Raw genomic sequence first — 15,304 nt, forward strand, 5'->3', positions numbered from 1 at the left:
AGGATAACGCACCATGTCACAAAGCTCACATCATCTCAAACTGGTTTCTTGAACATGACAATGAGTTCACTGTACTCCAGTGGCCTCCACAGTCACCAGATCTCAGTCCAATAGAGCACCTTTGGGATGTGGTGGAACGGGAGATTCACATCATGGATGTGTAGCCGACAAATCTGCAGCAACTGTGTGATGTCATCATGTCAATATGGACCAAAATCTCTGAGGAATGTTTCCAGCACCGTGTTGAATCTGTGACACCAAGAATTAAGGCAGTTCTGGGGGCAACAGGGGTCCCACCTGGTACTAGCAAGGTGTACCTAATAAAGTGCCCTGTGAATGTAGATTTACTGTGGCTGCAAAAACAGATCTCACACCCTTTAATAGGACACACCCAAATCATCACTGGTACAGCTACATAATTAGTTAAATGGAGGCTACCTGCGTGTGGTCGATAGGTGTCATTTGAAAATGAATTTAATTAGTTTCACTGCTGCAGTATAAAAACATCAGACAGACCATTCCAGGCAACATGAGACATTGTTGACACCTATTTATTGAATATTAACACATACAAAAAAACACAGAGGCTCATATTACACTTCAGATCATCATAATAATAGCAGTAATATGGTAATGACGGACATATAATCATAACAATCATAATAATCATACTGTGTTAAAATCAAAAGAACAATGTTCATTTCATATTCGTAAAATTCTCCATAGGCATATCTCAGCATCACTGTAAATAATAATATCGAGTGAAGACATTCACCTCGGATCAAACAGGGCGTAAAGAATCACTTTGGAGATAAAATGAGGTTATAATGCAGGAAACACACACTCACACACACTCACACGCACATATGTATGTACATTTGGATATATAACACCCAGTGTCGCCCAGCGACTGTGCGTACATTTTTAACTATTCATAAAAGTTTGAGGAGGCTGTATGACTTTAAATCATCTAAGTTCTAGGTCTAAGTTTAATATCATTTAAGTGTATTTGGCTGGTTTAGAAATAATAAATGTTACAATCACACAGTTTTTAACATCCACAGCCTGTTCAGTACAGAAACACACATTTATGTTGTCAATCAAAGACAGAAAATGTTCCATGAAAAGATAATCTGTGTTGAAGCGTGACAGAGGTGTGTGTCATCTCCTACTGAACATGTGGAAAATCCCTTCAATGAGCTGTTTTGCTGAATTAAAGCCATATTTGTCTACTTGTCCCAGAATCTGAGGTTGCGTAATGCCGCAATAATGGCTGCATTTGTCTCTGTTCAAGTCAGAAGAAGGTCTCGCCACTCAGTGACCCTCTGCTTAATGGGCTGGTTTTGTATTATTATAATTACAGCCCGCACAAAAGGCTTACCTTGAAAAACTGCCAATTAAATGTTGCATAAATCAAAGCTTGAATCCAGCCTCGCATCAAAGGCCGTGCAACTTGCTGATTGCTGCAGTCGTCTGGTTTATCATTGCCAGCACACATGCACATATCATACTGAGAATTATATTTGTGCAGCCGTTTTAGCAGCCATGTATCAGCCCCAGATAATTTACAATCAGTGTTACCCCAGGGGAATAGAGAAAAGAAAGGATGTATAAAGATAAGAAAGACACCTGACTGTAGCAGTCCCTTCAATACTGTGGTTATTATATCCATAACAAAAATGGTTGTTGTTGAGTTTGCCCTTTTTGCCAATAGAAAAAATATGTAGCAGCAGGTGAAGTCAGGCATCACAGATGTTACAGTTGACTCTGCCGAAGCAATGACTCGAGTTTGTAGCAAAGTTTCATAAATCTTATGGGTATTGAAGAGGGGAAAAGGCACACCCATGAAGCTCAAACACAGGATAGCACCTTATATGTATGCTAGACATGTACGGTATGTCTCAGGGCGACAATGCACAGGGAAATGTTTCTGGGCAACTTGAAGGGCAACAGTTTCCTTAAAGTGACCTCTCTACATTTTGAATCCTGTTAGTTTTTTTGCCATGCTAGTGGCTTGGCTGGAAATATCTCAACAACTCCTGGAGGGATTGCTTTAACATTTTGTACAGATGTTCATGGCCCCCAGAAGATGAATCCTACTTTCCTCTAATGCCACCACAAGTTTCATTTTTGTGGTTTTGAGGGAAATATCTCACAACGTTTGGTGGGCTGCCATGGAATTTTATGTGGATACTCATGGTTCTCAGAGGACGAACCTTACAGACTTCTCTTAATCCTTGACTTTTGCTCTAGCACCCCTGAAAGGTCAAGGTTTTCACTTATGTGAGAACTTTGAGATATCTGTGAGTCTTTGAGATAGACTGTGAGCACTGTGAAATATCTCAATATAGACCAGTTGGACTGTCACCAAATATTTTACAGACGTTCATGGTCCCCAGAGAATACATCCTAATGACGTTGGTGATCCCCTGACTTTTCCTCCATAAGTGGGTTTGGGTGAAATATTTCCACAATTTTTGGTTGGATTGCCATAAAATGTCATACTAACACTCGTGGTTCTCAGAGGATGAACCCTACATTCTTCTCTTCATTCCTGACTTTTCCTCTAGAACCACTGACAGATCAAAGTTCTCACTTATCCTGTTAGATATCTCAATATCTACCAATTGGATTGACACCAAATATCTTACAATCGTTTATGGTCCCCAGAGAATGAACCCTAATGACTTTGGTGATCCCTTGACCTTTTCCTCTAGTGCCACCATGAGGTCCATATATGTGGTTTTGGCGAAATATAAAAAAAACAACCACTGTATGTTGGATTGCCATAAAATGTTGTACTGACACTCACGGTTCCCAGAGGATGAACCCTGAAGACTTCTCTACATTCCCTCACTTTTTCTCTGGTGCCACCAGCAGGTCAAAGTTTTAACTTACTTTGTGAGATATCTCAAATCTACTTTACCAGTTGGATTGGCACATTATTTTGTACAACATTCATTGTCCTCAGAGGATGAATCCTAATGACCTTTGTGATCCCCTGACTTTTCCTCTGGTGCCACCAGCTGGTGGAAGTTGTCTTACTTATCCTGTGAGCCATCTTGATATTTACCAGTTGGATTGGCACAAAATTTTGTACTGACATTCAGTATTCCCAGAGGATAATTCCTAATGACTTTAGTGATTCCCTAACTTTTCTTCTGGTGCCATCATGAGTTCTACGTTTGTGGTTTTGAGTGAAATATCTCAACAACTCTTGGATGGATTACCATGTAATTTGGTGCAGACATTCATGTCCCTTAGAGGTTAAATTGTAATAACCTTGGGGATTACTTAATGTTTGTTTCCAGCCCCACCATCACTTTAATGTTTTACTTTTAATAATGATAAAATACCTCCAAAACTGAAGACATCCCCATCAGCCTCAGCTGTACTTTCTTTATACTGCACATTAGGAAATGTTAGCATGCTAGCATGCTAAACTAGATGGTGGACATGGTAAAAATATAGCTGTTATAAAACAACGTTAGTATTGTCTTGTGAGCGTGTCAGCATGCTAGCATTAGCATTTAGCATGGCTAAGTACAGCATCACACAGCGGCTAGCATGGCGTAGTTGTTGCCTGTCGAGGAGACTGTTGCCCGAATGTGATGCCACAAGAACGTCCCAGTACATCACCACCTTTCCTGTTGCTTTAGTCGGACATAAACTGGTTCTCATGATCACTGAAAAGCCTCTTCAGTTCGAGAGCAAACTCCAAACTACATTTTTAAAGCGACAAATAAGATTCAGTTTCTTTCCTTCTGTAATAACTATACATCAAATAAAGGAACAATGATGAATTCTCATTGAAAAAACTCTGAACATCAATAACTTATTTAGCTATACACCTCTTTGCAATAGATCATTTCAATAACAATATTACAAAACTACCAGGATCCAGTCACCTACAGTAAAAAAAGCCAGAATGAAGCGAGCTGCTGTAGCACCTTATTCAAAGAGCTTCACAGTCATCATCTTTAACCCACTTTCAACACACTTGAATGCACAGAATCGCTCGCTTTTATGATACATTACACCAAAATTCATCCCTCCTGTTCTGAGAGCTGCACCACAGAGAAAGGCTGCATGAAGGCCTCACTTCCAGTAGCATTTTATACACTATTTTTTTTTTCATTTTTACAGACGATACAGAAGGATCACATGAGCTAAGCCACTAAGAAAAGCGCCTCATGTACAAGGATGAGGATACAACAGTGACGCGGCTGACAGTCGGACTATTGCTCTCGTCCAGGGATCATTGCAGCTGCTGACCCGTCCACCTCCCGCACGTTCACGAAGACACACAAAAGACGACCTCTCATGCTCCCCCTGGTGTGTAAGATGTGTGAGGATGTTTATGATCGATGGCAGGAAAAGTAACGTACAAGATATTTTATAAGAATGAAGGATAAGAATGAAGAGTATGTTGAATGCATGAAGGGGGGCTACTTTTTCTAAGTCGACTCATTTACAAAACAAACTCCTTCCATTAAAGGAATAGTTCAATATTTTAGGAAATATGCTTATTTGCCTTTCTTGCCGAGAATGTTTTGTGCCCATGAAACCGCAAAATGTTATTTTTACACTTCTGTCTCTGTACATATTAAACAAATGAGATATAATGAGCAAGGCTAGCTGTTTCCCCCCGTTTCCAGTCTTTGTGCTAAGCTAAGCTAACCAACTGCTAACAGTAGCTTCTTATTTAGCGTACAGACGTGATAGTGGTGTCCTCTTATTTAACCCTCTGCAAGAAAGCACATAAGAGTATTTTCCAAAACTACTCCTTCAGGCCAAGTCCATCATCTTGAGATTATTTTCCAACGGTATATCACCTTCTTCAATTATCTGTATCATGTCAAAATACAAGGTACACATCGCAAAGCACGTCCATTTTTGTCCTGCAGATGGTCCAAGTGTCCAAGGTTTAGGCATGATAAAGGCATGGCTCAGCGCTGGATGGGGCCTCTTACAGAGAGTCAGGGGGTCAGTCGGTCAGGGGGACAAGAGGAGGCGGGGTAGGGGAGGGTTGGATCATAGTTATTGACTGCCAGGATGAATTCTGGGAAATCCTGAAGAAGTTTTCCCCAGCCGGTGAGGGTGGTGGTGAGTCTTTAGCACACAGAGCCGTTGGGATCTACCTCCCCGGGAGTGTAGAAATCAGGGATGGGTAGACCGGTGTGCAGTGTGACCTGAAGAGAAACAGATTTACACACAAATATACGGGTTAATAAATCATAGAGGCAAAGAGGTTCGATTTATTTTCCTGCCTGCAGGTGGAGCTGTTAAACTGTTTCCTCAGTGAGTGAAGTGTTTTTGTCTTGGAGGCGCTTTGCTTTCATCACCCAGAGACGGCATTAAAAATGAGAGAACTGGCTGAGAGCAATAAGGAATTCAAAGCTCCTAACTGTTGTTGAGTCTTTGAAGCTTCCTCTTTCAAGGTTTAATCCTCTGAGCCCACATTTGTAAAACTTGGGAAAGCAGTTTTAATGAATAATAACAGTACTCGTACAATACTTTGTTGACCTACAAGTAAAAACCTCTGTTGTAGCCTGCAGCGCTGCTCGGGGAGGGTGAATCTGTAAAACAGACCCTCAGGAGCTGTTTTAGAGCCAACAAAGCTGCTCCTGACCACTTAATGTGAAATAAAGGTAAAATGTTTTTTATTACTGATAATAATAGCTGTGATGTATTTCAAGATGCTGAATAATGCAATAAGACCTAACTGAAATACTTAATGCTGACACATTTTTTCCAATATCTTATATTTTGCAGCAAACGTGGACATTTTAAAGGAGCAATCCACCAATTTTACATGTGAAGTTCAGTTTACTCATCACAAGGAGTATTAGTCAGTTGGATGACATATTTTATATCTCTGGAGCAATCTTTTTAAAGTCTAAGAAAGTCTCAGCTTTAGCTTGGAGACTCTCATGAGTCCCCTGACTCTGTGGAAGTGCACCTCTAAATTAGCACCTCATCAGTATATGAAACTAATATGCTATGGCTCGGAGTTTGTAGTGTTTGAATAAAGTAATCATCATTTTATAATGTGCAATATGTTTTGTGGTCCAGAAATTTGTCTCAGCACGAGAACATCATCACAGGGACAGTTCACCCCCAAATTAAAAACTTTACTTTGGGGGAGAACTGTCCCTTTAAGGTTTTAAACTGCCACATTAATCACAGATACGTTGCCACAGTATCATTCTGTACCTGGACGTTTCGGTTGAGGCTGAGAGCGGGGTAATAGACGCCCTCTAAGGATTCAAAAGCCACAGGACCCTGCTGCTCATCATTGATGAGGAAGATGAGGATCCCGCGTGAGAAGTCCAGCAGAACTCCTATTGTAGCTCCTTTACCGATGCCACCGTCCGTCCTGCACAGAGGTCACACAGAGAGAAATTAACTGGAGATATGACAGATGTTCATTTGTGGTAAATCTTTCTTTCTGCTTCATAAGATTTCAGAGGCAAACACTGTTTTTTCTTACTCGACGAAATTTATTTCACAGCTTTAGCTGCTTGTTGCTTTTCACATTAAGATAGTACATTAAGAAGTTTCAGATTACACCAGTGGTTCCCAAAATTTTTGTGACCCTGACTACTTATAAAAATGCTACTGGGGCGTCTCGACCCTTGGGGGGGTTCTCTATTTGACTTTGGATTCATCACCCTCCTTTAATCATACAATCTCGATGGGGTCTAATCGCCAAAGACTTTTCACAGTTTTCATTCTTAATAAATATTCTTTTCACTATAAAAAGGAGTCCCTCCTGATTGAGATATATTTATCTGAACTGTTTTTGCTCAAAATATTGCTAAACCTGACCCTGGACATATGTGAGAGGAGAGAAATCTGAAACCGGGGATGGATCTCTCATCTAATTTATAGACCGGACAAACTCGGTAATTAAAATTGTTACTAAAAATGCTGTTCTACTGCTAAAAGTGTTTTTCATGTCAGTAATAATGTACTGTTTTTATCCATCTTACTGTACATAATGTCTAAAATGTTTCAAATGTTTATTTTCATTTGATTTTTTTTTACAAACATGACACATTTGCATGTCACTTTTGGTCCATTCAGAATGGACCTGCGACCCACTTTTGGACCATGACCCACCAGTTGGGAACCACTGATCTAGATAATGACTTCCAAACACCTGCCTGCATCTGAATCTGATTCCCTACCTGTTGGTGTGCGAGTTGTTGTGCATGAACCAGGAGCGGTTGTTGTCCACATACATAGCCCAGGCCTTGTCGTCCTTCCCCAGCATCACATCCTTCAGCACGTCGGCCCGAGCGATCCCAAAGGCCGGGTCAGGGTGGTTGTCGTAGCGATCGATGGTCATTTCCCAGTAGTGAATGCCGCGGGAGAAAGCAGAGTTACCCATGACCACCCTGTCGTCGTAGCTGTTGCATGACACGGTCAGGTTGTCGTTGGAGAGGATGATGTCCGGGTGAGCGGAGGCAGGGTCAAAGGTGAACCAGGCAACTGTGCACACACACAGGAAGAGTTACACACACACTGTTGTTTAGCATCAGTAACGTCAGTGACTGCAGGACCTGATGCGATGATGATGACTTTACAAAGGTGACATGAATCTGGAGGTTAGATGAAGTGAAGTTACACTGTAAAAACTTATGATTTATAATTCTTATTATACTCTATGACTTAACTAATAACTTAATTCTAATAATCTTAATAATATCTATAATATCACACCTGCGTCAGACAGTCTGAAAATGATAATTGGCGCTTGTTTTGACCAGCTTGGAACACCAGACGGGTGGAGTTAATTACATCCAGGTACTAAATTAATTGTTAATCAGATAAAAAGAACACTAAGTGGACTTTATAAATGTAATTTCTCATTTATCATTTATCTCTATTATCATAAAGAGACAGATCACCCAAAATGAAAATGACATTTTTTAAAAGCTTCAATCCAAATTACTCACAGTTTCTGAAGCTTTAAGCTGCATCTTTTGGTGTTTATCAGTGGAGTGGTCGGTCATAATGGATCACATTCACCATGTAAACAGAAACATGGCTCCAGCTGACTGATAATATTGTTCCGTGTCTGATAAAAGTGTCAATATGTAACTATCTGGTAATGTTAGCCAACTGAACTTTACAGGATGACATGTCAATGTTGTCCTGCCCCCAAGTGGCCAAACAAAACAGAAGAAAAGGAACACTTCACCCTCTCGGTGACTATCTGTATATCAATTACTCAGACCGTGTTACCTTGAATTTGTGAAGAAAACTTTGTTTTTACTCACATGCCTCCACCGTGAACTGAGAATCTAAAAGATCTTGATGAATTTGAGTCATAGGAGTCTACATTTAACAACAGCAAAATGGCATCAAAACATTTACAAACTCTCACACAACTCGTGCAGTATAATTCAGGTGTCATTTATCCAGTCGTATGCTCAGTACTTCCTAAACATACAGACCTTTCCAGTGGGAAACTATATCTAAAGTGTAACTGATAAATGCTCTCTTCAAAGCCAGACTCCATTGACAAAAACGGTAATTTTACGTAACTGAACACAGGAGCTGCTGGTCTACTGCTGCCTCGATCAGTTAGTTTGTTTGTGTGATTGTGCTACTTCTGTGTTTTAACGGGTCAGTTTGGACTCACTGAAGTCACACAATAGCATAAAAAACTAACTTATATTGAGGCAACAGTAGACCAGCAGCTCCTGTGTTCAGTTATGTAAAATTATTGTTTTTTTCCAATGGGATCTGGCTTTGAAGAGAGCATAGATGAGTTTCACTTTTAGTTCAGTTCCCCATCGGTAAGGACTGTCTGTTTGGGAAGTACTGAGCATATGACTGGATAAATGAGACTTGGATCATGCTGCACAAGTTGTGTGAGTTTCTAAACTGGTGTTTTATGTAGTTTTGCTGTTGTTAGATGTGACTTAAACTCATCAAGTATTTTCGATGGAGGCATGCAAGAAAAACAAACGATTCAACGTAGGGTGAGTAACTGATGTAGATTTAAAACCTTAGCATGGACTGATATCATAAGGATTGTTTTGTTTTTGTAATTTGGGTGAGCTGACCCTATAACTCTCTGTGAGCTCTTGCTACACGTTACTCTCCAAGCAGGCTAAATCAAACGCTAACAACTTTGCAAACTGTTTGACTCAGGGTTGAAAGTATATTAACATAGATTTATACTCTACAGAGAGAACTATGGGAGTTTAACAGATGGGTGTTTGTGCTTTATATGGGCTCCAATGGACATGCTTGTCCACCATCTTTCACAGGTGTCACTATGTGCACTAAAGTTTCATTACATGGCTTTATTTCCCAAAGGAAATAAAACAAAGACGTTTATTAGAAGACTGTATCGAACGTTTAATAAGTGCAGCCCACAGAGCAGCAAACTGCCTGCCTGCTGGTTTGAGAGTGAAGCACTGCACTGATGACAAATGGCAACGGGCGGGATTAGAGTGGTCAGCAATGAGAGCCGTCCATACCTGTGCCTATAGACTGAATATCACATGGAGGGAGTCCAGCTGAAATGTGGAATGAAAGGGAAGGAGGAGAGGAAGAAAGGAAAAAGGGGAGAAAGGAAAGAGGGGAGAGTGTCGCGAAGCAGTGAAGCGGAGAGTGTAGAGGGGTCGGGAGGGGTGGAGGAGAGGGTAGAAAGCAAGTTTGATCAGGGAAGCTGGTTCAAACACCACAGAGGAGATCCCAAAAACAAAAGCAAAGAGTTCCTAGAACCAGATTAGGAGAAACATAAAAGAACAAGCTGAAAGCAAAGAGAAAGTTCTGATAGTTGCTTCTTTTCATGTGGGAAATAAAACTGACAAAATCAAAGCTGGTCCGGGCGCAGGACGTCAGATCTCTGCAAAAACACTCAGTGGTTAGTGCACTTTGTCACAGCTGCTGAGCGCTCTGTCTGTCAGGTATAGGGAGGCGGTCGGGGTCTTTCGGGTCTTCTGATGGATGACAAGCTTCCCTGTGTGCAGAGCAGCATTTAACTAATGGGAAAGCAAGCACATGGGTGGATTATTGCAGCTGCTACTGGATGTACCTGGTTTAAAAGCTCAAACACACCCTCTCACAGAATCCACATCCTGCTGCCGCTTTTGGGTTAAAACCTTGCGAGTGATATTTTGTAGGCTTTTACTGTTATTATTTTGGCGTTACATGAAAGATAAAAGAGGATGAGGAAGTTTGATGGCCCTCGGCTCTTTGAAATCCCTTTGAAACCCATAATTAAAAAGTCAAAATGCATGGTTTTCAATCTGAAATGAGAAAAAAAAATGCAGAGGAAGTGGTTAAATAAGTTCTCTTCCCCCCTAAATTTCTAAGAAGTTGTCTTTCAGAAGATGCAAGGCTTTAGTCTGGCAGCAACAATTTATTATTCTTAAGATCTCTGAGTTCAGTCAAAATTGATTTGCAGTTAATGAACGCTTCACTCCCAAAAAGAAGAAGGAAACTGAGCGGAGACTCCGGTCTGTGATCTCATGATGTGACAACAACTACCACACTACATTATCACTGTTAATAGACCGACGATAAAATACCTGCCAGCTGTTTGCTAGAGCACAACGTCACGGTCAGTCATAAATCCAATACGATATCAATCTAGTCATGCAAAAAAAAGTGTGTCAAGCTAAAATATTTGGGCACGATAACGACACCAAAGAGAGAAAAAAAGTGTTACAACACCTGGGAAACACAGAGACGCAGTAACAAACATGTGGCAGGTATTTGGAGAAGCATTAGTGCTTAAAAATACGAAACACGCAGAGATAACTGTGACAAACTGATGTCAGTGTTGGCAGTGGAGATGTATATTTAATCACATCCTTCTGCTTCACTTTGGAACAGATGCAGAGAAGCCAAATCAGTGCACAGCGGCTTTTTCTTCACCTTATAGCTTTATATTTTGTTATTTTACACTGCGTGTCCTCGCCTGAATATACTGTCTCATATCCAGATTGTTCATTCAATATGAACTGCTAAGTTTCACCTGGATACTTTCATCGGACAGAAGCGAGAGCAGACAGGTCTCTTTTTTACTCCATCCACAAGTGTCTTGAATATCTATAAGCTCTGCTGCTGCTTTCTTGCTAGTAGCTTACTACCGCATAACGGTTGCTACCTTGCTGGTTTGCAACAGCCGCGCATGCACAGCATATTATTTTCTGTACTTTCAGAGACAATATTAGTGTAAAAATAAAACAAATATTTCCTAGTCCTTAGTTTTCTGTGTTAAATATGTCTGAGCCAGTCTGGAAGATTTAGAAGGAAACAGCGAGGTTGACGAGGATGAAACATGCCTACCTGACTGTAAAGACAGTGACTGACAGGTGGAATACATCACAGATGACACTTACACCACAGCAGTGTTAGCATCAGATGAGAAAGAGACCACCATGCGCCCCGCAGCTTCGGCAACAGGTGAGGGAACCTCAGTGATCTGGAACACCCAGGTAGTTGTTGTATGTGGATTTAAAATACAGTTGCATTTACACTTGTGTTCAGTGTGGTCACAGTGCATCCCTGACAACCTCCAGAGGTGGTCTGGTTGATTGGATCACAATCCGTCCACAATGTGTTTTGGGTGCATTAACACTTACACGTCCATGGTCAAGTGCTACATGAGTGCAATCATCTAAAATGCGTTTTAATGCAGGATGTATATGGGACCTATGATCCTCTTTACACCCTGCATTAAAATGCATTTTAGATGATTGGATTGAAATCCCATAGTGTTTGACCACATGAAGGTACAGGTGGAAATGTTCCCAAAATGCACTGAGGACAGATTGTGATCGCCCAAACTGCCCCCAGAGGTGGTCAGGAACACACTGTGACTGACTCAACGACTGTGTTTTCAGTGCACATACAACAACTTCGTCAGCTGTTCCAAACCAGTGAGGTAGCAGCAATTATCTGGTAGCAAGATAAGCTTCTAGCAAGAAAGCTTACGGATAATAAAGACACTCGTGGATGGAGTAAATAAGAGACCTGTCTGCTCTCAGTTTGGTCCGACGAAAGAATACATGTGAAACTTAGCCATTCGTATTGCTAATTGGGTTAGCTGCTGCCTCGGCCAGGTCTCTCTTGTAAAAGAGATTTTCAACCTCAATGGGACGACCTGGTTAAATAAAGGTTAAATAAATAAAGCTCAAAGCTTGAAATGACACTGTTTTGGCATTTCTTGGCACTTATCTGCAGATAAATCAGCCTAGATCTACCTCAGATGAACTGCTTTGAAAAGTGTAGATAAATACTGTCCATAAATTTGCTTAATTAATAACAAATCTATGAAGGCAGCTGAGTTGATACCACTAATAACTAATAAGCCTCTTCCTTTGGCAAAAACAGACTTGAGTCTTGAGCTCTTTCTGGATTTTAACTTTGTAGAAAATGACAACTTCCTTCCAAACACTGACTGAATGATCCAAGATCAGACGACTGAATTCTGTTAGAGAGTGTATTTTTATCTTAAAGATATACAGTCAAGTTAGTAGGAGGAGGAAGAGGAGAGGATGATGATGCTGCACGTACTTTCAGAGGTCTGCATGATCAGTGTCTTGCTGTACTGGCCCACTCCGCTGGCATTGAAGGCCTTCACTCTGGACTTGTATGTGCTGTTGAAGTGGAGCCCATCCACAGTGCAGATGGTCTCCGTCCCCACGTACACTTCCTGTAAAGACACACAAATGCTTCCTGTCAAACTGGCAATTACATCAAATGCATAATTATGACACAGAGAGTCCTGATTCCTTTTTGACACGGACGGCTCTGCCTTTGAAGGAGCGTCCTATTTGGATTTTTTGGCGGTGAATGCAATAATCGAGAGTGTGAGTTTGTACAACTGAGCGTGGGCGAGCCAGCCCACACGGGTGTATAAATAGACATGGGGACACACAACTCGCCAAGCTCAGTGTGGAGCTGTGTTGGCGAGGCTCAATGAGTCAGAGAAGAAAAAGAAAACTTCCTTCGCAATTCGGAATGTAAATAATTGTTTGGCAAAGTGCAGCAGCAGAAACAGGTATGCTTTAAAATGATCGGAGTTCAAGTTAAAGACTAAAACAACACTTTGATATCTAAAACACACAAACACTTGAGTGAAACAGTAAACTTAAAGGTACACTTCAACCCCCAAAAGACCATTTGAAAATCAATAACTCACCCAGTGTTACATTAAATTGTTTAGAAAACAGTTTTTCTAAACAATTTTGTGAAAGAAAAATCTTGATGAATTAAAGTCATAGGGGTCCGCATTTAACAAGGCAAAACTATATCACAACATCTGTTTACAAACTCTCACACAACTCATGCAGTATAATCCAAGTCTGAAACTAAACTTTTATTTACTTAATTTCACACATAAGAAAGCGATAAATTGTGGAGACAATAAAGCCTCCACAAAAATAGCATTTTGTGTGTGATTTATCCTGGCTTCATATGAGCAGAGGAAATCTCTGCTCGTCGCTACGCTAATTTATACAATGTAAAATGCCATAGGCTTGTGCTAGTAACGTTAGCATGTTATATTTGTTTGGAAAACGTGTTTAGTATAAGACAGTTGTTTTGTCAGTGAACCTTGTGAGTTGAAATGTAGCCGAATTTTGTAACGTTACCTTTGTTAAATGTTGCTGTTGTCCCTGGCTTTATACGAGAAGAAAGAAGTTCGCTAGTCGCTAGGCTAATTTATACAATTATATAATGATTTTCAACCAGCTATGTATTGAACCTGTGCCTAGATATCCCTCCTCCCCCAACGGCTTAACTAAATGTGCTTTGAGATGGTCTACATACATTTCTGCTGTATATTTCAGGCTAAAATGTCTCCAGGCTGCAGCACACTTTGGCACCGCCTGCCCACCAATTAGCAGTTAGCGGATGCAGTTGGTGAATCTGTCGGCAGATTGGGTGAAAATGATCACCCTCTTATGCAACAGTTGTAATTAAGAGAGAAGGACGGAGGCTCGTACAAACAGACAGCTGGCTTTAGAGAGGAGAGCAAAATGACTGGAGGTCAATGGCTGCTTTTTGTAAATTAAAAAACGCAGGATGCCTCTACACACAGCTGCTGCAGCATTCATATTACACAGGGAGAGTGTTTAGCTGGTGCTCTGAGTCTAGAGGAGTTTCAGCCTCCTCACAAAGTACCAGAGTTGACGCCGTTGTCTGTTTACGTCCTAAAAATGTGTAAAAGTCAATAAGAGAGTTACACAAACAGATTAAGGAGCAAACTGTGTGCACCATGAGTCACAAAAAGTCCAATATTTAGATTATTATCTTGTGTTTTGAGGTCTTTGAGTGGAAGGATCTTTACTGTGTGCAAATAAAACATTCACACCAAATCAAACCACTTTAATTATGCTGCAGCAGCTGTTTAGAGGAAGCTGATAGACATGTTGTGCTTTTAAGGAGTCATAAGAAGGTGGCAACAGTCGGAGAGAAGGCTGACATTGAAATATGGGGGGTAAATTAGGATTTAGGTGTGATTCATGGCTCCTTTAAACCTTTAAATGGTTTAAAGACTGTTTTAACTTATTAGTCTCTTTATTGAGAGGCTAACTGCATCGTGGCAACATATAATTGAAGAATGTTTTTTAGTGGTTTTAAGGAATGCCATCATTACCTCCGCCAAGGAGGTTATGTTTTCACCGGTGTTGGTCTGTTTGTCTGTTTGTTTGTCTGCAAAATAACTCAAAAAGTTCAGAACGGATTTTGATGAAATTTTCAGGAAAGGTTGATAATGGGACAAGGAACAGATGATAAAATTTGAGTGGTGATCGGTTGAAGCAAAGTGGATAAAATAATAAAATGGCGGGAAATCCGAGCTGCTTGGTGGAGGTCTGCGTTCTCCGAGTGCTTTTCTAGTTTGATATGTGGCTTGTACTGTGATGAATTTTTTACGCAGTTGACTTTGTACGACCTTTTAAATACCACATATAATGAAATTTAATACCATCATTCACAATCATACCGGCCAAAGAGTTAAAGTATGATGGAAATCCAGTCGGGCTGATACAGCCTAGAATAAGTTATTATTATATTGCACTATAAGATAGTTAGATCCTGTACTGTCATTGTGTGTTATACAATGAAACTTTGTTGGTTCTGGTATTACTGGACCTCAGTGCTGCCTTTGACACAGTCGACCATAAGATACTGCTCGACAGACTAGAAAAGTTTGTGGGACTTTCTGGCACCGTGCTAAATTGGTTTAAATCTTATTTACAAGACAGGGATTTCTTTGTGTCACTTGGCAATTATGAATCTGTGCGAACAAAAATTACATGTGGAG

At 40.6% G+C, this 15,304-nt stretch overlaps 1 protein-coding gene across 5 annotated transcripts in view; it reads right to left on the reverse strand.

The window, feature by feature from the left end:
- Positions 1-537: 537 nt before the first annotated feature.
- Positions 538-15,304, reverse strand: part of trim9 (tripartite motif containing 9) — a 59,123-nt gene continuing 44,356 nt past the window's right edge. The window contains exons 7-11 of one of the 5 annotated variants that reach the window (XM_050061362.1): positions 12,550-12,688; positions 9,501-9,539; positions 7,248-7,497; positions 6,217-6,379; positions 538-5,192 (exon numbers count right to left, since the gene is read on the reverse strand). In XM_050061362.1, coding sequence (XP_049917319.1) covers positions 5,115-5,192; positions 6,217-6,379; positions 7,248-7,497; positions 9,501-9,539; positions 12,550-12,688 — 669 coding nt within the window. In that variant the 3' untranslated portion in view covers positions 538-5,114. Of the gene's footprint in view, positions 5,193-6,183; positions 6,380-7,193; positions 7,498-9,500; positions 9,540-12,549; positions 12,689-15,304 lie in introns of those variants that run through there. The other 4 variants (XM_050061360.1, XM_050061364.1, XM_050061361.1 and 1 more) reach the window with 4 other exon arrangements.

Source organism: Epinephelus moara, chromosome 14 (assembly GCF_006386435.1).
Source record: "Epinephelus moara isolate mb chromosome 14, YSFRI_EMoa_1.0, whole genome shotgun sequence".
In the NCBI taxonomy this organism is placed as follows: Eukaryota; Metazoa; Chordata; class Actinopteri; order Perciformes; family Serranidae; genus Epinephelus; species Epinephelus moara.